Genomic DNA, 20,481 nt, shown 5'->3' on the forward strand with positions numbered 1-20,481 from the left:
GGCGCGCGGCGCAAGGGGCGCGGCGCGCGTGTCACCGGGCGCGGCGCGAGGGTCACCAGGCGCGGCGCAGGTCGCGCGGCGCATGGAGCGCGCGGCGCGCGCCTGTATGACGCGGCGCGCCGTCTGCTGCACGGCCGGCCGGCGTAGCGCGCTGTGTGCGTGATGGACGGCTCGTCTTGCCCGGGTTCTTGCGGGCCTTCGAATGTCATTCTTCTCACGTGAAATATGAAGCTTTCTACTTGATGAGAGTGACTCGATTCGAGGAGCAAGGCTCAGCCCGACGAGAGCGACTAGCGACTTGATTCGAGGAGTAACTCGAGGATGACTCGAGGCTCGACTCGAAAATGACTCGAGGCTCGACTCGAGGAACAATTAAAGGCTCGACTCGAGGAACCATTCAAGGCTCGACTCGAGGAGCGAAGCTCGACTCGAGGAGATTGACTCAAGGCTCGACTCGAGGAGCGAAGCTCGACTCGAGGAGTCAGGAGTTTGGGCGAGGGCTTGAAGATTTGCCGCTTTTCAGGACCTCCGGCCTGACCATCGGCCCCTTGAGCGACGTGCCTTCTTGGCGTCTCGGGTTTTCCGAAAACGACCGACAACAGATTCTTCTAACAATCATACTGAGGTCAATAGTCCTTTGACCCTTAGATTGCGAATATATCGTTTTAAGCAAACTACGAAGAGTTTGTTCATGCAAATCTACATTTGTCTCCTCGTAAGTTGTTTAGTTTGTTTATGGACTAAAGACTAATGTTTTATCATAAAGCTTCACACAAGGAAGATTGAATGAACGTTTCAACTTTTTATTAATGAATAAGCAATTACAAGCAAGAGTCTTTATGAGACTTTATTACATCAAATGTACAAAAATACACACTACAACTCTTCTTGTGGGCACCATTGACAACATTTAATGTTTTGGGTGTCAACGAGAATCTAATTTTCAAATGTAAATTTATACTTCTTAAATATGTCATATAGTTTATGTACAAACGTACAATACAAAAGTGTATAAATTCTTATTACTTGTATAAAATTACATATATATTCATATAAGCTTTTTCATCTAAAATAATTTAGATTAAATATCCATTTTGTGTCTACAATATATCATGTCAATCTATCTCGGTTGATTTTGAATATCCTAATTGGTGGAAAATGTATGTTGTCGCTCGTTTTCGGACAACGATTTAGGAGCCCCGAACGGTTCGACCCGAGGCCGGACCAAGTGGTCACGTTCGGGCTCGAGCGTGTCGGACTCAGTATCCCGAGCCTTCCCTTAGCTGTGAATGTCCCTTGAGTTCGTCCAAGCGCCTGAAGAGGAAGAAAGAACACGTGAACTACAAAGGGAAAACAGAGGGGGGGCCTCTGTTTACCTCTCCGACGCTCAACATTAGTGGGATGGAGGTGGAGAATAGAGGGTTTAGGTGTTTAGGGGCCGAGACTTGAGAGAAACGAGCGAGAGGTGAGTTCGGCAGCGTTTCAGTACTCAAGAATGGATTACCTTTTGAAGAGGGTGGGCCTCTGGTATTTATAGGCGACCAAGGGGTCATTGGTGGGCCCCTTGGCCGAGGATAGCATAGGCTCGGCCATTGGTCGAGGATAACATAGGTTCGGCCATTGGCCGATGATAGCATAGGATGGCCGAGGATAGCGTAGGCTCGGTCATTGGCCGAGGATAACATAGGCTCGGCCATTGGCCGAGGATAGCATAGGCTCGGCCGAGGATAGCATAGGATGGCCGAGGATAGCCGAGCTCGTGAGGCCGAGGTCGAGCTCGTGAGGTCGAGGTCGAGCTCGTGAGGCCGAGGTCGAGCTCGTGAGGCCGAGGTCGAGTTTATGAGGCCGAGAAGAGATCGAGCTCACAAGGCCGAGCGGAGGTCGAGCTCATGAGGCCGAGGCCATCGGGCTGATGGCCGTGGATAGCCGAGCTCGGTCTTGGGCCGAGGCTATTGGGCCGGCCCTTGGCCGAGCCGGCCCACGGGCCGATCAATGGCCGGGGCAAGTCTGATCGCTGTTTTGCCTTTGATTGGCCGCGATCGGGGTCGGGCCGATAACAATGTATATGCGAAGTTAGATTTGTAATTTGTACGACGACTAAAAATGATTATATTTAATTAATTTTTTACATGTTAAAATATTTTATCTTTTATATATACTAAAAGTGCGGATGATTTAAATTATTTAGATATAAAAAAGGGTATTGTATATCATGTACGTGACACTAAGTATTGATCGTTTATTTATTATACCTTCGATTTTTTTCTCGTGTGATAATTTTTTTTTTTTTTTTTTTAAAAGAACCGAACTGGTTTATTAACACCCAAAATGGGCAAGGGCCAAATCAGCCATCAGAGGAGAAACAATACATGAGGGTGGATCGTTCGACCAAGTAGCAGGAAAGAAAAAAAGTAAATTACAGCGTGCAAGGCAATGAGCCACAAAATTACCACTTCTCCTAATGAAACTGAAATTCGAAGAGCTCCGATCAGCTAGAGTTTTGATGTCATCGATGGTGAATCCCTCCTCGTTATTACCTGCGCCTTCGTTAGACTTGGATTATAAAAACAATGGAAACTTTGAATCTACTGATAAGAAAAGGAAACTAAGTGAATTGGACTCCATTTCATTCATTATAAACCTTTCATAGTTCTGAATACTTAAAAAATCATAATACAATATAATGTATTGTGTTATTGTGTATCATGATCGAGTTATTGAGATAAAATAGCGGTGAAACTTATTATTGATCCTTTGTAGGTCAAAGGTTTAATTTTTTTTTTTTTTTTTCATGAAATATAGTTTTATGACTTATAGTTCAATAACTAGTATATAATTTATAAAATGACATTTAATATTTAATAACAAGAATTAAATTAGATCTTGAGTTTTTGTCTCAGTAACTAGATAAACTTCAAAATTTGTAAATATTTCATATTGGCAAAATGAAGAGTATTAATTTTGAGAGCAATAAGGTCACCTAAGAGCCCATCCTCTTTTAAAAAAGTAACCAAAATTTCATTTTATTTAAAAAAATATTCCACCAGTCCGCAGTAAATTAATTAACTAAAAAGTCAATTTATTAACTCTGATAGACCTTTTTTCTTAGACTCAAATTTCACATTAATAATCCCTAGGCGACGATGTTGTAATGAGAGGGTAGGCGTATGAGATCCGAAGATCCATGTAGATGGAAACGACACTTTCGCGATGTGCAGTGTTGTCTATGCCGCCCGTGAAATCGCTATCAACAAACAAATATCCGTGTCAGTCGACGTAAAAACAACCACTTTTGGCGTAACTCATTATGTTATAGTAAAATTTTTAAAAAAAATTGTAGGCACTAACATATCGACTGAGACACCACTCGATGTCGGACAACTCGACAAAGTATTGGCTGTCGGATGTCAGTGCAGGACCCGGTGTCCCGGTTTAGGAAGTGGATTGAGAGCAACGAGGTAGAGCTCAGAAGCAGCCTCGGGAAATAGGTAGACAAACATAATACAGTAATGATTTGACACACTGGCTGACAAGCATTTCGGTATAAATCGATTTAATCGTGTGGGTGTGAGTTCACTTATTTATCTATTTATTTCAGAATGCAAATTGATCATGCTGTTGATGCTGCGTACTAGCTGAAGATGGAAAAGCAAGACTCGTGCCCTGTCACTTATTTTGGCGATGTCAGTACGAGTGAGGTATTTTAATCGACGTTCCAATCAAGTCATTTAAGCCTACTTTGCTCAGTACTAGATGATAAGATTATGCAAAAATTAGGTTTTATTATCACTTGCGGGATTGATCGATAATACCGATTTTACCATTTATGTTATGGTAAAATTCAAATGATTTTTTTTTTTGGCAGGCATTGACGTATAGAGTGGGACACCACTTGACGTCGAACGACTCGACAAAGTATCGGCCGTCAGAGGTCGACGAGGGACCCGCTTCAGGAAGTGGATGGAGAGCAACGGTTGGTGGCACGCCGAGGCAGAGCTCAGAAGCAGCCTCGTGAAACAAGTACACGATATAATACGCTAAATGATTTGACACAACTGACTGACAAGCATTATGTCGCGGTGGTAGGTTTTGCATGTGATTCAAGCACCCGAGAAGGTCGAGAAACCTCTGGTGGCAGACATGTTCACCGCCGTGTACGATGATCCACCGTCGACCCTTGGTGAGCAAGAGAAGCTTTTGAGGGAAACTATCAGAAGACACCCTTAATATTACCCATCAGATGTGCCTGTTTGACTGGAACGTGTATATTTTGGACCCAGAGACAAAAGTATCAAAATGCGGTTATACATGTACTGCCTCCACTGTTATTGTATTTAATCAAATAAAACTGAAAGTATTATTTTGCAAGCCAAGAATGGAAATCGGAATTTGAAATGCCAAACACTTGATGAGCAATACATGTACTGCCACCACTGTTATTGTATTTAATCGAATAAAACTGAAAGTATTATTTTGCAAGCCAAGAATGGAAATGGGAATTTGAAATGCCAAACACTTGATGAGCAATACATGTGTGTGAGTTTGGACCTCACAGGGGTGAAACTTTCTCTTCAATTGATTCCCTAACCGCCTTCAGTAGCGACGGCATCAACTTCTGATTCGTGACGATTATGCCCGTGTCGAGATCGAGATATTTCCCTTTTGAAAAGTCCAAAGGGTTCCCTGATGCGTCCGCAGCCACGCCCCCGGCCTCTGCACATTTTATAAACAAAAATCAGAGCCTCGGAAGCTAGCAGGGGATAGATGTTTTTTTTTTACCTGTGACAACGATGCATCCGGCAGCGTGATCCCATATTTTCTCGCGGTACCCTTTGTGGGGGAATCGGAGGTATATCGCTCCGTCTCCTCTTGCAAGTGCCCCATATTTCGCCTGACTGTCGATTCTCACCGGCGCTGCTTTGACCCCTAGTTTCTGCTCATCATTACATAACCAATTTAATTCTTTCTTTTTAGAACCGATAATCGGGTGGATTCTCAGTCATGGGTTGTGACTCGAACCCATGACCACAAACTAGTCGTTGTTATTATAATAATAAGGCATGCATTTTACCTTGGCAATGTTGCTGGATAAGCCGTGTGAAGAATGCGCGGCTTCATAAGACTCGAAGAACGAGGCTTCTTCAGGATCTTCCACAGAGCTAACGCGAACCTGGAGAGGCGATAATATCATGAAAGCCATGGTGACGGAAATGAGCTTTCCTTATGCAGTGAAAGAAAATGACCTTGACAGATGAAGAAGAGCCATCGAGTGGTTGCATGTACGTTCCTAGGCCGAGTTTGGCAAAGAAGAGACAGCCGATCTTGTCGCCCAAAGGGAGGTTCGGACAAGCCAGGACTCCCAACACTACTTTCCCTTGGTCTAGCAGTGCTAATGCTATGGCATATTGGTCTCCTCTCACAAAACTAAATGCACAAATTCCCAACTTAAACTTATTCGCGAGGATGTTCATGAAAACTGAGTTGCAAAGCTTACCCTTTGGTACCATCAATTGGATCCAAAACCCAATGCCGACCAACAGATCCGCCTTCAGATTTACCATTGTCGATTGCCCTAACCACGTCTTCGTTACTCAATGCAGCACTAGAATACGCTTCCTCCGCACACAAAGTGTCGTTCACGAGTTTTGTAATGCGTTCCAGTGTTTCACGGCCGTTTTCTTTACGAAGATCACCAGAATCCTTTTTTTTTCAAAGAAAAAAAAAAAGACTTCAAATCAAAAGCATGATATAAAAACGAGGAAAAAGCTGTGGGAAAGATTTAACCTCCTCGGCGACTAAAGAGAGGGGTTCTGTAGAAAGTTGCTTCTCCAATACGAAACTAACGATGGCCTGGGAGCCTAGAATCAGGGCAAGCAAACGTATCAGAAACAAAAAAGACAGAAGAAAATAATGCCTCTGACAAACATTATTTTGAAGAATGACAGACCATAGTCAGCGACGGTAACAGGACTTTTATCTGATTTTGAATGAACGTCCGATTTCAATAGTGCCTTTTGCACCTTCTGCGGGGATACAAAGATAAGGGTTTATCAAGTCAAAGACCACAAAACAAGTATATATTGGGAAATATCTTAGGGGTCGAAATATTTACGAACTAGATATAGGGATCGTGAAAAATTCCGATCGTTTTACCGGAATGGAAACATTATATGCTCGAAAGCAAAATGAAATTCCACGTGAACTTAGATAGTACTGCTGATAAACAGTCTAGGTCAACTCTGATCAGTGTATAGCCAGCCATTAAACAAAATGCGAGTGCTGAAAAATCTACACCGTGGGTTTCACGTTCCGATGTCAGCTTGAATTGAATCCAGTAGTATATTAATGGCAAGAACAACAATACCCAAATGCTTAGAAAGAAGAGAAAAAGAGTATTAGAGAGAAAAGAAATGCCTGGCAGAGTTTGGCGGCGATAGAGGCAGCTTGTTTGGCGGCGATGAGCTCTTTGTCGTACGCCATTGAAATGACCGGAGAGGAGGTTCGTCGAGTGAAGAGGAAAACAGGGGATTTCGACGCAGATGGGAGTCTTGGTACTGCTCTTAAGCAATGTGTAGCCATCCCTTCTATTATTCGCAATAAACATAGTTTCTTTTTTTAAAATGCTTCTCTATCAAAATTTGAAGATTTTTTAACGACATCGTAAAAAAAAAAAATTGGATTTGTGACGAAATTGTCATACAAGCTGATAATTTTGTGAATCCATTGTCACATAACTTACGGTTTTGTTACATTATTGCCACAAAACTTTAACCAATTTGAGACAACGTTGTAAAAAAAAATAATAACAAATGTTTTTTACAACGTTGTCAACAAAACGTAGGGCTATTTTTTAAAAAAAAAATATATATATATATATGAATTTTGTCACAATGTAGACATATAAGCATAAATTTTTGTGATGACGTTGTCTGAATTTGCTTTGACATTGTTGTCACAAAAGCATAGAATTTTGTAGACAAGTTATGGCAAACACAAGATTTTGTGGCAACATTGTAAAAAATATTAGGATTTTGTAATGAAGTGCTACAAATTAAGATTTTCTTGACAATGTTGTCACAAAAACTTAAAATTTTGTTATAAAGTTGTCCCAAAAGTTGAAATGAAATACGAATTCCATTCTTAATGAACTTTAAACAATAATCTTGCTCAAGAAAACGAGCAACAGATATTAAGTTCTTCCCAAAGGTAGGAACAAAATAAACATTATTCAAGTTTAAAGTACGGTCTTCAAAAGACAGCGTCACGGATCCCACAGCCTTCGCAGACACCAGGCTTCCATCACCCCATTTGAAACAGAACTCGCATTCCTCTAAGCTTTTAGATTTCGTGAAACCATTCAAGGAACATCAAATATGGTTAGTAGCAGCGGAGTCAAGAATCCACGTTGATACATTATCAGCTACTAAGCATGCTTCGGTAACTAGTACAATACTTTGTTCATTTGCTTTGAGATAGGCAGGACAGTTCTTTTTATCGGCCTTGTGAGGTCTCTTCTTAGTTCAAGAGGCGGAGGCTTTGTGCTCAGTAGCATGTGCCTCTCCTTTATTCCTCTTTCTCTTAGTGAGACCTACAGCAGTGTGAAGTTCCATCATAAGCTTGGTAACGGTGTACTCTAGCTTGTTTACGGAGTAGTTCATCTTGGAGGTATCAAGAGATGCGGGGAGAGTTTCTAAGATCATATCTATGACATTCTTCCCATCAATCTCAGATCCTAGGATTTCCATTTTATTCAGATAACTAATGATCAGTATCATAAAGTCTCCAACAGGAGTCCTAGCCTTCATGCGACAGTTCATAAACTGTCGGACTGCTTGTTGCCTTGTTTGACGCCTTTGCCCTCCAAACATCTCATGGAGATTGTTGAGCATGTCGGCGGCAGTCTCGATGTCACGATGTTGTTGTTGCAACACATTGTTCATTGATGCTAAGATATAGCACCTCACAATCTCATCGGAGCAGAGCCAGGCCGCTAAGGCGTCTTTGTCCTCTTGAGTCGAATCATCATTCGTTTGAGGAGGACACAGGGTGGTGAGTACCCATTTGCGCTTGTTAATGGTAAGGATGATATCGAGGTTATGTTTCGAATCTACGTAGTTTTCGTTTTCGAGTTTGTTCAAGAAAGGATGATTGATGGATGTTTGCGAGACATGTTGCTTAATAAAGTTGAAACAAGTTTATGATTTAGTCTTTGGTTTAGGATTTAAGTTTTTAAACATTTGATAAAATCCAAAGGTGTTATAAACTAAACGATAATTTACTCCTTCGAGGGAAGGCCGCAAAAAATCTCCATTTATAAGTAAATGACACATCATTAATGCTTAGCCAAGATGTCAATACACCAATTTTGACCAGCCACCTTTTAAATTGGTTTGATCACTCACATCCTTTCGCAGGGCCTCGAGGGAGGATTACTAGGGATTGAGTCTAAGTGTGTAACCAACCACTTAGTCCAAAAGATTGACTTTGAAAAACAATCCGCCGAGGGGAGGTCTTGTCTCATTGTCTCAGTTTCGGATTTAGCTCATTGAGCAATGATCAGTGCAAAGCGCCCTTGAGTACTCTCATTTAAGAGAGGGCCACGAGGGTGACTCTTAGTCTAGCGACAATTGCACTTTTCATTAGTGTTGGGGATTGTGGGTTACAAACAACAAGTATAACCCTCCCACTTAGTTTTTGGAGTTGGTACATCGACTCTTATAAGTTCGGAAACAGATTTCCTAGTTAAAGAGCGAGAGAGCGGACAAATAGAAGAGAATCCTAGATCGACATGCTCAGAGCAGTTTTAGTGCATATAGGCACAAGGTACATACTCGATCTTTTCCTATTTTCTATTTCGGGAAAGTGCATGAGGGAAGTGTGAACTTCAACTCACTCGAACACTTGAAAGTTTGAGATTACACATCTTTTTTATTTTTCGGCTTTGTCTACAAGGAGACCTCCCACTCAAATTTTCAAGAGCATATAGATTTTGAACATAAGTGATATAGATATAGTTTTGAAAACATTTTGAAAACTTATTTGATTTGGATGACAAAATATTTTCAAGTTTGAAAACGAAAACGGTTTTTCAAAATTCAAACTAGTTTTGTAAAAATTCAATTTCAATTAAACTTTCAAAAATCAAAACATTTTAATCTTACACATCATGTTTATAATCTTATGAAAAACATTTTTGCTCAAGAAATGTTTCTCATTAGAGTTCTATAACTCATGGTAGTGGGGCTGAAAATCCGGAATTCTAAAAAACTGGACTTTCGGAACAGCCGCGCACCTCGGAGTAAAATCGCCATAACTAGCGGCTCCGATGTCATTTTGACCTGAAACCGGTGGCATTGGACAGAGGAAAGACAGATCTTTAGTTTGATTCAAGAATCATTAAATTTATATTTCTGAGCAGAGAGTTATGCCACCTTTACTGCGGAATTTACTCCAGCTCGAAGAAAAAGAAATAATTAAAGCTTGGTCCTTTTAGGTGTGAAAAAGAATCGAGTGTAACGGAACGTTTTAAGATGTTGTTAAAGCTTTTATTTGTGTTTTATGAGCAAGGTAATAACATGGTATAAAATAAATAACAACATGCATAAAACGATTCAAGTAAATAAAAGAAACTAGTAAGACAAGAAAACTAGTCACAAAATTTACTCGAAAAAATCTCAAACTTAAAAACACGTTTTTTAATATAAAAAATTAAAAAATTTTATAACTGATTTAAATGTGTTTTAATAACATCCCAAACTCATAGAAAATCAACATGATTTTTAATTTAAAGGCAAGAGCAATAAAATAAAAAAAAATCTAAGAAAACAATTCTAACTTGTCACAAAATTAGTAAACTTTTGAAAACGATTTTCAAGCTCATAATTTTAAATACATGTACATGCATATCTTTGACCATAGCTCTGATACCATTTGTTGGAATTGATCTAGGGTTTAAGAAAAAGTTTAACGCTTCGTTGAGCGGCGGAATTTTAAAAATTTTCCTTTTCAAGTAAAACAGTTTTTACTAACCTAGACAAAGAGCAAGCACATGTAAATAAAAACTATTATGAGCATGGAAGTTTAATAACCTTTTTAGACGCTTGAACGTTGAGAAGCTTTTGGGAAAAGGTTGCAACGTTCGTCTCCCCTCGCAGCACGTCTCTCTTCCTTCCTCGGCAACTCGAGCAACCACGAAAGTTTCTATCACTAAATCACTCGAGAGAAAAGGAATTAGTGAGTGGGCACTTTTAAACACTACGACTTAAGAACGAGTCTTGAAGTCGCAGAGCTAAACACTAGGTCAAATGAGAACCTAGGTGCCAAAACAATAAAACGAAATTGACTAGAGAGAGAGGGAGAGAGGAGTCGGCCACAAGGTCTAGAGAGAGAGGCTCTCAATCTCTAACTTATGTGGAATGAATGAAATGAGAGCAATGAGGTGGGGTATTTATAGGAGGAGGATTACCTTCAAAAGGTAGTTTCCTCATACCCCTTGCACGTCCAAATGAGCTTCTAGAAGCCTTTGGATGTTGGAATCGATCTAGGGTTTGAGAAAATAATTAACGCTTCGTTAAGCGGCGGAATTTTAAAAATTTTCTTTAACAAGTAAAACAGTTTTTACTAACCTAGACAAGTGCAAGTACATGTAATTAAAAACCAATGTGAGCTATGAAGTTCACTAACCTTTCTTGAAGCTTGAACCTTGTAGAAGCTTTTGGAAAGTTGCAACGCTCGTCTCCCCTCGCAGCACATCTCTCTTCCTTTCCTCGGCACCTCGAGCAACCACGAAAGTTTCTATCACTAAATCACTCGAAAAGAAGGAATCAGTGAGTGGGCACTTTTAAACACTACGACTTAAGAACGAGTCTCGAAGTCGCAGAGCTAAACACTAGGTCGAGTGAGGACCTAGGTGCCAAGACAAGAAATAATCGAAAATAAACTAGAGAGAGAGAGAGAGGATTTTCGGCCAAAGTTCTAGAGAGAGAGTCTCTCAAATCTCTTAAACTTGGATGAATGAAATGTGAGGAAATGAGGCTCCTATTTATAGGAGAGGTCTCACCTTCAATAAGGTAGTTTCCTCTTCTATAGAATATCACATATTCATGAGCAATTTCCTCTTTTTTCCCTTTGAGACACTCGGCCAACTCAAGGCTTCTAGAAGCCTTGATTTGTTTCCAATTTTGTTCAAGGCCTTGCCTTGTCTCTCACTTGGCCGATTCCCACTTTCCTCTTGGAGGAAATTTGTTTCCTCTTTTTCTTTTGGCAAGTATCTAAATACATTTATGCACAAAATAAACTCTCCTATTTCTCTATTAGGGTAGGCGCCCAAGTCTCTCTAGAAGGAGCTTCTAGAAGCTTCTTCATTTGTTCATGACAACATGAGAAAGGCCCATTAAGACTTTTCAATAAAATTCTCATGAAATGAAATTAATTCACAAGGCCCAGTTAATCATATTATGGCCGAGTGACATTAAGTCATCAAATGAACTTGTCAAAATTTATTGACATCCATTTCATCCTTATGTCTCAAAAGACAAAAATACCCTTTCGACAATTTTCGTTCTTGTTTTGACTTAGCTTCCAGTTTAACTATTCCTATCGATGTGATTCGTGACAGTGACCTCATGGACCCAAATGAACAAAGCTTGAGCTAAACACTTGGACTCAAAAGTTCACAAACCTTTTCCAAGTTTAGCTTAATGTCAACTGACTCCACTAAAGAGCTGACACTGAAAATCTCTCGGTTCAAATGAATTTATTTTCTACTCAAGAATTCGACCTAATTATGATGAGCGGATCCACTGAATATTATCTATGTTTACCCTTCATGAATGTCATCAGCTAGTCGGGATTTACTAAATTACCATTTTACCCTTCTAGCTGTTATTTTCTCAACTCCTTTGTCGCTTGTGAATAAGTTAGAAACAATGTATTGACGAGGAGCTAACAAGTCACATTGTTTCATCCAAAAGAGTCAGGACTCAATTTGGACACTGGCCAGTTCATTTATTCACACTCCAAGGAACAAAGCATGAGGTGACATACATTGCATTTCAGCAATCTTGTACATGAATTTCATATCTATGAGAACTTCACAAAGGTGTTGGAATCGATCTAGGGTTTGAGAAAAAGTTTAACGCTTCGTTAAGCGGCGGAATTTTAAAAATTTTCTTTTTAAGTAAAACTAGTTTTTACTAACCTAGACAAGAGCATGCGCATGTAAATAAATACTAATATGAGCTATTGAAGTTACTAACCTTTCTTGAAGCTTGAACCTTGTAGAAGCTTTTGGAAAGTTGCAACGCTCGTCTCCCCTCACAGCACGTCTCTCTTTCTTTCCTTGGGAACTCGAGCAACCACGATAGTTTCTATCACTAAATCACTCGAAAAGAAGGAATCAGTGAGTGGGCACTTTTAAACACTACGACTTAAGAACGAGTCTCAAAGTCGCAGAGCTAAAGACTAGGTCGAGTGAGGACCTAGGTGCCAAGACAAGAAAAATCGAAAATATAAACTAGAGAGAGAGAGAGGAAGGGGCGGCCAAGTCTAGAGAGAGAAGCTCTCAATCTCTAAAACTTTGCATGAATGAAAAGTGTGGAATGAGGCTCCTATTTATAGGAGAGGTCTCACCTTCAATAAGGTAGTTTCCTCTTCTATAGAATATCACATATTCATGAGCCAATTTCCCTTTTCCTTCAAAGAGGTGCACGTCCAAGACAAAACAAGTAAGTCCTTGGATTTGTTTCCTCTTTTGTTTGCTTCTCTCTTGACCACATTTGGGCGCCCACCATGTTTCCTCTTAGGGGAAATTTGTTTCCTCTTTTTCTTTTGGCAAGTATCTTGATACATTTATGCACAAAATATTCTCTCTTCCTATTGGTATTATGGGCGCCTATCACCTTCTAGAAGGGGCTTCTAGAAGCTTTTCCATTTTGTTCATGACAACATGAAAAAGGCCCATTAAGAATTTTCAATAAAATTCTTATGAAATGAAATTAATCCACAAGGCCCAATTAATCATATTATGGCCGAGTGACATTAAGTCATCAAATGAACTTGTCAAAAAATTTATTGACATTCATTTCATCCTTTGTCTCAAAAGACAAAAATACCCTTTTGACTATTTTCGTTCTTGTTTTGACTTAGCTTCCAGTTTAACTATTCCTATCGATGTGATTCGTGACAGTGACCTCATGGACCCAAATGAACAAAGCTTTAGCTAAACACTTGGACTCAAAAGTTCACAAACCTTTTCCAAGTTTAGCTTAATGCCAGCTGACTCCACTAAAGAGCTGACACTGAAAATCTCTCGGTTCAAATGAATTTGTTTTCTACTCAAGAATTCGACCTAATTATAATGAGCGGATCCACTGAATATTATCTATGCTACCCTTCATGAATGTCATCAGCTAGTCGGGATTTACTAAATTACCATTTTACCCTTCTAGCTGTTATTTCCTCAACTCCTTTGTCGCTTGTGAATAAGTTAGAAACAATGTATTGACGAGGAGCTAACAAGTCACATTGTTTCATCCAAAAGAGTCAGGACTCAATTTGGACACTGGCCAGTTCATTTATTCACACTCCAAGGAACAAAGCATGAGGTGACATACATTGCATTTCAGCAATCTTGTACATGAATTCCATATCTATGAGAACTTCACAAAGTTACTCATGACATACTCACAACTTAGTATTTCACCAATAGGCCCTGTTCGGAATGACATAGTGAGTCCGAACTCTGACTTTCTCAAATGAGAATACTAAGGTGTGAAATGGCATGTCTCATTTCAGGATTAAGGTAAGCATGATGCAATTCATACATAGTGACTTCGAGACATAAGAGGTTAAATGGTTTGTTCTTATCTTGTCTCTAGAAGTGCACTGGTCAATTCAGTACCTTCGGAAGATACCTAGAAGAACTATAGAGTTCCTAACTCTCAATGCCTCATAACCAGACATCATAGATTCTTCTAACAATCATACTGAGGTCAATAGTCCTTTGACCCTAAGATTGCGAATATATCGTTTTAAGCAAACTACGAAGAGTTTGTTCATGCAAATCTACATTTGTCTCTTCGTAAGTTGTTAAGTTTGTTTATGGACTAAAAGACTATGGTTTTATCATAAAGCTTCAGACAAGGAAGATTGAATGAACGTTTCAACTTTATTAATGAATGAATAGGCAATTACAAGCAAGAGTCTTCATGAAACTTTATTACATCAAATGTTCAAAAATAGACACTACTACTCTTCTTGTGGGCACCATTGACACAAAAGGTACTCATGACAGACTCACAACTTAGTACTTCACCAATAGGCCTTGTTCGGAATCACATAGTGAGTCTGAACTTTGACTTTCTCAAATGAGAATACTAAGGTGTGAAATGGCATGTCTCATTTCAGGATTAAGGTAAGCATGATGCAATTCATACATAGTGACTTCGAGACATAAGAGGTTAAATGGTTTGTTCTTATATTTTCTCTAGAAGTGCACTGGTCAATTCAGTACCTTCGGAAGATACCTAGAAGAACTATAGAGTCTCTAACTCTCAATGCCTCATAACCAGACATCATAGATTCTTCTAACAATCATACTGAGGTCAATAGTCCTTTGATCCTAAGATTGCGAATATATCGTTTTAAGCAAACTACGAAGAGTTTGTTCATGCAAATCTACATTTGTCTCTTCGTAAGTTGTTAAGTTTGTTTTATGGACTAAAAGACTAAGGTTTTATCATAAAGCTTCAAACAAAGAAAGAATGAATGAACGTTTCAACTTTATTAATGAATAGATAGGCAATTACAAGCAAGAGTCTTCATGCGACTTTATTACATCAAATGTACAAAATAAAGACTACAACTCTTCTTGTGGGCACCATTGACAACAAACTCCCACTTGACTCAAAGAAGATGTGTGTAGTCCTTCATGCCTAATCCCTCACGATGTTGGTCGAAGACCTTGTTCGCTAGGGCCTTGGTGAATGGATCTGCGAGGTTGTCCACCGTTGAGATCTTCTTCACTTCCACGTCTCCGCGCTGCACGATCTCTCGAATCAAATGGTATTTCCTCTCAATATGCTTAGAGCGCTTATGGCTTCTAGGTTCCTTTGAGTTAGCGACAGCCCCACTATTATCACAATAAAGGGTCATGGGCTCGTCGACGTTTGGAACAATTTCCAAATACTTAAGGAACTTTCTAAGCCATACAGCCTCTTTGGATGCTTCACAAGCAGCCACATATTCTGCTTCCATTGTGGAGTCAGCAATGCAAGATTGCTTAATACTTCTCCACACAACAGCTCCACCATTAAGGATGAACACAGATCCCGAAGTGGATTTCCTGGAATCCTTATCCGCTTGAAAATCGGAGTCGGTATATCCCGTCATAGTCAGGTCACTACCTGAGTATGTAAGCATCAAGTTCCTAGTTCTTCGAAGATACTTAAGAACATGCTTAACAGCAATCCAGTGCTCGGGTCCAGGGTTGGATTGGAAACGACTAACTACGCCAACGGCGAAACATATATCAGGTCTAGTGCAAAGCATAGCATACATGAGGCTTCCTACGGCAGAGGCGTAAGGAATCTTCCTCATGTCTTCAATCTCTTGTGCAGTCTTGGGAGACTGGTCCTTAGAGAGTGAAACTCCATGCCTAAAGGATGTTTGACCCCTCTTGCAGTCTTGCATCGAGAAGCGATCCATCACCTTATCAATATAAGATGCTTGAGAGAGCGACAGGGTCCGGTTTTTCCTATCTCGAAAGATTTGGATTCCCAGAATGTACGCGGCTTCTCCTAGATCCTTCATATCGAATTGCTTTGCCAGCCAGACCTTAACCTCAGATAACTTACCCACGTCATTACCAATGAGTAGTATATCATCGACATATAGTACTAGAAACACAACTTTGCCTTCGTGTATTAACTTGTAAACACAAGGCTCATCTATTGACTGTTCAAAGCCGAAGCTCTTTACAGTTTCATCGAATCTAATATTCCATGACCTAGATGCTTGCTTTAGTCCATAAATGGATTTAAGCAACTCACAAACCTTGGTCTCTTGACCTTTATCCACAAAACCGTCTGGTTGAGCCATGTAAATGCGCTCGTCAAGATTGCCATTCAGAAAGGCTGTCTTGACATCCATTTGCCAGATCTCATAGTCGAGAGCTGCAGCTATGGATAAGAGTATGCGGATGGATTTAAGCATCGCGACTGGCGAGAAGGTTTCTTCATAGTCAATCCCTTCTTGTTGGGTATAACCCTTCGCCACAAGTCGTGCTTTGAACGTCTCGACGTTCCCATCAGGACCCCTTTTCTTCTTGTATATCCACTTACACCCTACGGGTTTAATCCCTTCAGGAAGGTCTACAAGTTTCCAGACTTTGTTGACATACATCGAGTGCATTTCAATTTTCATGGCGTCAAGCCAAAGGTTTGATTCAGAACAAGCCATCGCTTGGCTATAGGAAACAGGGTCATCCATGTCGGAGACGGCTACAAGAGACTCTCCATAAGACATGTACCTGTCAGGCTTTTGAGTAGCCCTCCCACTACGTCTAAGTACTACTTGACGAGATTCTGATGAGTTAGGTTGTGTTTCAGTTGGGGTAAGAACAGTTCTTACAGATGAGGTAGAAGCTTCCTCACCCAACTTTTCTTCAAGCACAATTTTGCTTCTAGGTTTCGCATCCTTCATAAAGTCCTCCTCAAGGAAACGAGCATTCGTGCTAACGAAAGTCTTATCGTCCTCGGGACTATAGAAAGTAAAACCTTTGGTTTCCTTCGGATATCCTACAAACAGGCACAATTCTGACCTACTAGCCAACTTGCTAGTCTTTTGCCTCAGCACGTGTGCAGGGCAACCCCAAATTCGGATGCGGCCAAGATTCACTTTACGGCCAGTCCATCGTTCATAAGGAGTACCAGGAACCGTCTTGGACGGAACTTGGTTCAGAATGTAGGCGGCTGTTTCGAGGGCATATCCCCAAAAGGAAAGCGGGAGTGATGAGTAACTCATCATTGATCTAACCATCTCCATAAGAGTTCGGTTTCTTCTCTCTGACACTCCGTTTTGTTGAGGTGTGCCAGGTGCGGTAAGCTGAGAAGCGATACCTTCTTCTTTAAGAAAGTCATCGAACTCTCCAGACATATACTCACCACCTCGATCAGATCGAAGGGTTTTGATCACTTTGCCAGTTTGCTTTTCCACTAAAGCCCTAAAGACCTTAAATACGTTAAAGGTCTCGGATTTGTGTTTAAGCAAATAGACAAACCCATATCTTGAGTAATCATCAGTGAAGGTAACGAAGTATTCGTATCCTCCACGTGCCTGTTGGTTGAGCGGACCACATATATCAGAATGTATTAGTTCCAGCAACTCAGTGGCTCTTCGACCCTTATCGGAGAAAGGTCGCTTAGTCATTTTTCCTTCTATACAGGATTCACAAGTAGGTACTGAGCCTATTGCAGAGGCTTGGAGTGGACCATCCCTCACAAGTCTCTTAATCCTATCTAGACTGATATGACCAAGTCTTAAGTGCCAGAGGTATGTTGATTTTGTTAGATCGGAGGATTCAGAAAGTTTGATCCTCTTTGGCTCCCTAATTAGATCGTTATCTATTTCGGTGTCTAAAAGAGAAGGTTGAGTGGGATAGATGTAAAAAAGACCATTCTTCATACATGCATCAGTGATGAAAGAATCAGAAAAAGAAATACGAATTCCATTCTTTATAAACTTTAAATAATAATCTTGCTCGAAAAGTTGAGCAACAGATACTAGGTTTTTCCCAAAGGAAGGAACATAATACACATTATTCAAATTTAAAGTTCAATCTTCAAAAGATAGCGTCACGGATCCCACAGCCTTCGCAGACACCACGCTCTCATCACCCCACTTGAAGCAGAAGTCGCCATCCTCTAAGCTTTTGCTTTTCCTAAAACCAGTCAAGGAGCAGCAAATATGGTTAGTAGCAGCGGAGTCAATAATCCAAGATGATACATTATCAGCTACTAAACAGGCTTCAGTAACAAGTACAATACCTTTTGCTTTGGTTTTGAGGTAGGCAGGACAGTTCCTACGCCAGTGACCAGGCTCGTTGCAGTGGTGGCACTTGTCTTTAGACTTGTCCACCTTCGGAGCCTTTGGCGCCTTCTTCTTCGTTTGAACCTTAGGTTGGTTCCTCTTCTCGGCATTGCGAGGTCTCTTCTTAGATCCAGAGGTGGAGGCAGTAGCATGTACTTCTCCTTGAGCCCTCTTTTTCTTAGTGAGTGCCTCAGCGGTTTGAAGTTCCTTCATGAGCTCGGTAACAGTGTACTCCAGCTTGTTCATGGAATAATTCAACTTGAAGGTATCAAAGGTTTCGGGGAGAGTTTCCAAGATCATATCTATTTTAGTCTCCCCATCAATCTCAGATCCAAGAATCTCCATCTCGTTGAGATAGCTAATGATCAGCATCATATGATCTCTAACGGGAGTTCCAGCCTTCATACGACAGTTCATGAATTGTCGGACCGCTTGTTGCCTAGCTTGACGTCCTTGCCCTCCAAACATCTCATGGAGATTGTAGAGCATATCGGTGGCAGTTTCATAATCACGATGTTGTTGTTGCAACACATTGTTCATCGATGCCAAAATGTAGCATCTCGCAATCTCATCGGATCGAAGCCAGGCCGCCAGGACGTCTTTCTCCTCTTGCGTCGAATCATCATTCGTTTGAGGACAGGGGGTGGTGAGAACCCATTTGTGCTTGTCGACAGTAAGGACTATGTCGAGGTTACGTTTCCAGTCGACGTAATTGTCGCCTTCGAGTTTATTCGAGGAAAGAATTGTAGAGAGAGGGTTGAGAGACATATTGCCTATAAAAGTTGAAACAAGTTTATGATTAGTCTTTGGTTTAGGATTTAAGTTTCATTAAGACTTTTGTAAAATCCAAAGGTGTTATAAACCAAACGATAATTTACTCCCTCAAGAGAAGGCCGCAAAAAATCTCCATTTATAAGTAAATGACACATCATTAATGCTAAGCCAAGATGTCAATACATCTATTTTGACTAGCCACCTTGTAAATTGGTTTGATCACTCACATCCTTTCGCAGAGCCTCAAGGGAGGATACTAGGGATTGAGCCTAAGCGTGCAACCAACCACTTAGTCCAAAAGATCAGCTTTGAAAAACAATCCCCCAAGGGGAGGCCTTGCCATCATTGCATCACTCTCGGACGTAGCTCATTGAGCAATGATCGAAGCAATAACGCCTTGGGGTACTCACATTTAAGTGAGGGTCGCAAGAGCGGCTCTTAGTCCCACGTTATTGCATCTTTCACTAGTGTTGGGGATCGCGGGTTACAAACAACGAATATAACCCTCCCACTTAGTTTTTGGAGTTGGTTCATCGACTCTTATAAGTTCGGAAACAAATTTCCTAGTTAGAGAGCGACAGAGCGGACAACTAGAAGAGAATCCTAGATTGACATGTTCAGAGCAGTATTAGTGCATAAAGGCACAAGGTACATACTCGATCTTTTCCTATTTTCTATTTCGGGAAAGTGCGTGAGGGAAGTGTGAACTTCAACTCACTCGAACACTTGAAAGTTTTGAGATTACACATCCTTTTATTTTTCGGCTTGTCTACAAGGAGACCTCCCACTCAAAATTTCAAGAGCATATAGATTTTGAACATATGTGATATAGATATAGTTTTGAAAACATTTTGAAAACTTATTTGATTTGGATGACAAAATATTTTCAAGTTTGAAAGTGAAAACGGTTTTTCAAAATTCAATTTCAATTAAACTTTCAAAAATCAAAACATTTTAATCTTACACATCATGTTTATAATCATATGAATAACATTTTTGCTCAAGAAAGTTTTCTCATTAGAGTTCTATATAACTCATGGTAGTGGGGTTTGAAAATCCGGATTTCTAAAAAACTGGAGTTTCAGACAGCCGCGCACCTCGGAGTAAAATCGCCATATCTGGCGGCTCCGATGTCCTTTTCAGCCGAAACCGGTGGCATTGGACAGAGGACAGACAGAGCTTTAATTTGATTCAAGAATCATTAAATTTAGATTTCTGAGCAGAGAGTTATGCCACTTTTAATGCGGGTTTACTCCAGCTCGAAGAAAAAGAAATAAATTAAAGCTTGGTCCTACTTAGGTGCGAAAAAGAATCAAGTGTAACGGAACGTTTTAAGATGTTGTTTAAAGCTTTTATATGTTTTTTATTAGCAGGGTAATAACATAGAATAAAAGAAATAACAACATGCATAAAACGATTCAAGTAAAATAAGAAACTAGCAAGATATCAAAACTAGTCACAAAATTTTACTTGAAATTTCTCAAACCTTTAAAACACGTTTTTCAATATAAAAAATTAAAAAATTTTAGAACTGATTCTAATGTGTTTTAAAACCATCTCAAACTCATAGAAAATCAACATGCTTTTTAATTTAAAGACATGAGCAATAAATTAAAAAAA

The 20,481-nt window shown here is 40.1% G+C and overlaps 1 protein-coding gene across 1 annotated transcript; it reads right to left on the minus strand.

Annotated features, from left to right (window-relative positions):
• Positions 1–4,289: 4,289 nt before the first annotated feature.
• LOC149383374 (3'(2'),5'-bisphosphate nucleotidase 1-like) lies at positions 4,290–6,611 on the minus strand. The gene is made up of 8 exons (XM_089629400.1): positions 6,415–6,611; positions 5,948–6,023; positions 5,785–5,858; positions 5,495–5,700; positions 5,244–5,424; positions 5,072–5,170; positions 4,780–4,933; positions 4,290–4,713 (listed from the first exon to the last, which is right to left on the minus strand). Exons 1-8 carry the CDS (start codon positions 6,577–6,579, stop codon positions 4,550–4,552), a joined length of 1,119 nt encoding a protein of 372 aa, XP_089485526.1. The 5' UTR covers positions 6,580–6,611; the 3' UTR covers positions 4,290–4,549.
• Positions 6,612–20,481: the final 13,870 nt, after the last annotated feature.

The sequence above is a fragment of the Urtica dioica genome, chromosome 10, assembly GCF_054948205.1.
Source record: "Urtica dioica subsp. dioica isolate 48M chromosome 10, U.dioica_male_clone48M_v1_H2, whole genome shotgun sequence".
Taxonomy (NCBI): domain Eukaryota; kingdom Viridiplantae; phylum Streptophyta; class Magnoliopsida; order Rosales; family Urticaceae; genus Urtica; species Urtica dioica.

Excerpts from the sequence above, each read along its gene's own strand:
- LOC149383374 (XM_089629400.1), bottom strand. The coding sequence starts at position 6,579 with ATGGCTACACATTGCTTAAGAGCAGTACCAAGACTCCCATCTGCGTCG. Across the intron at positions 5,701-5,784 it reads TCTCTTTAGTCGCCGAGGAG|GATTCTGGTGATCTTCGTAA; the intron begins GTTAAATCTTTC and ends TGAAAAAAAAAG. Across the intron at positions 5,425-5,494 it reads CCAATTGATGGTACCAAAGG|TTTTGTGAGAGGAGACCAAT; the intron begins GTAAGCTTTGCA and ends TTGTGCATTTAG.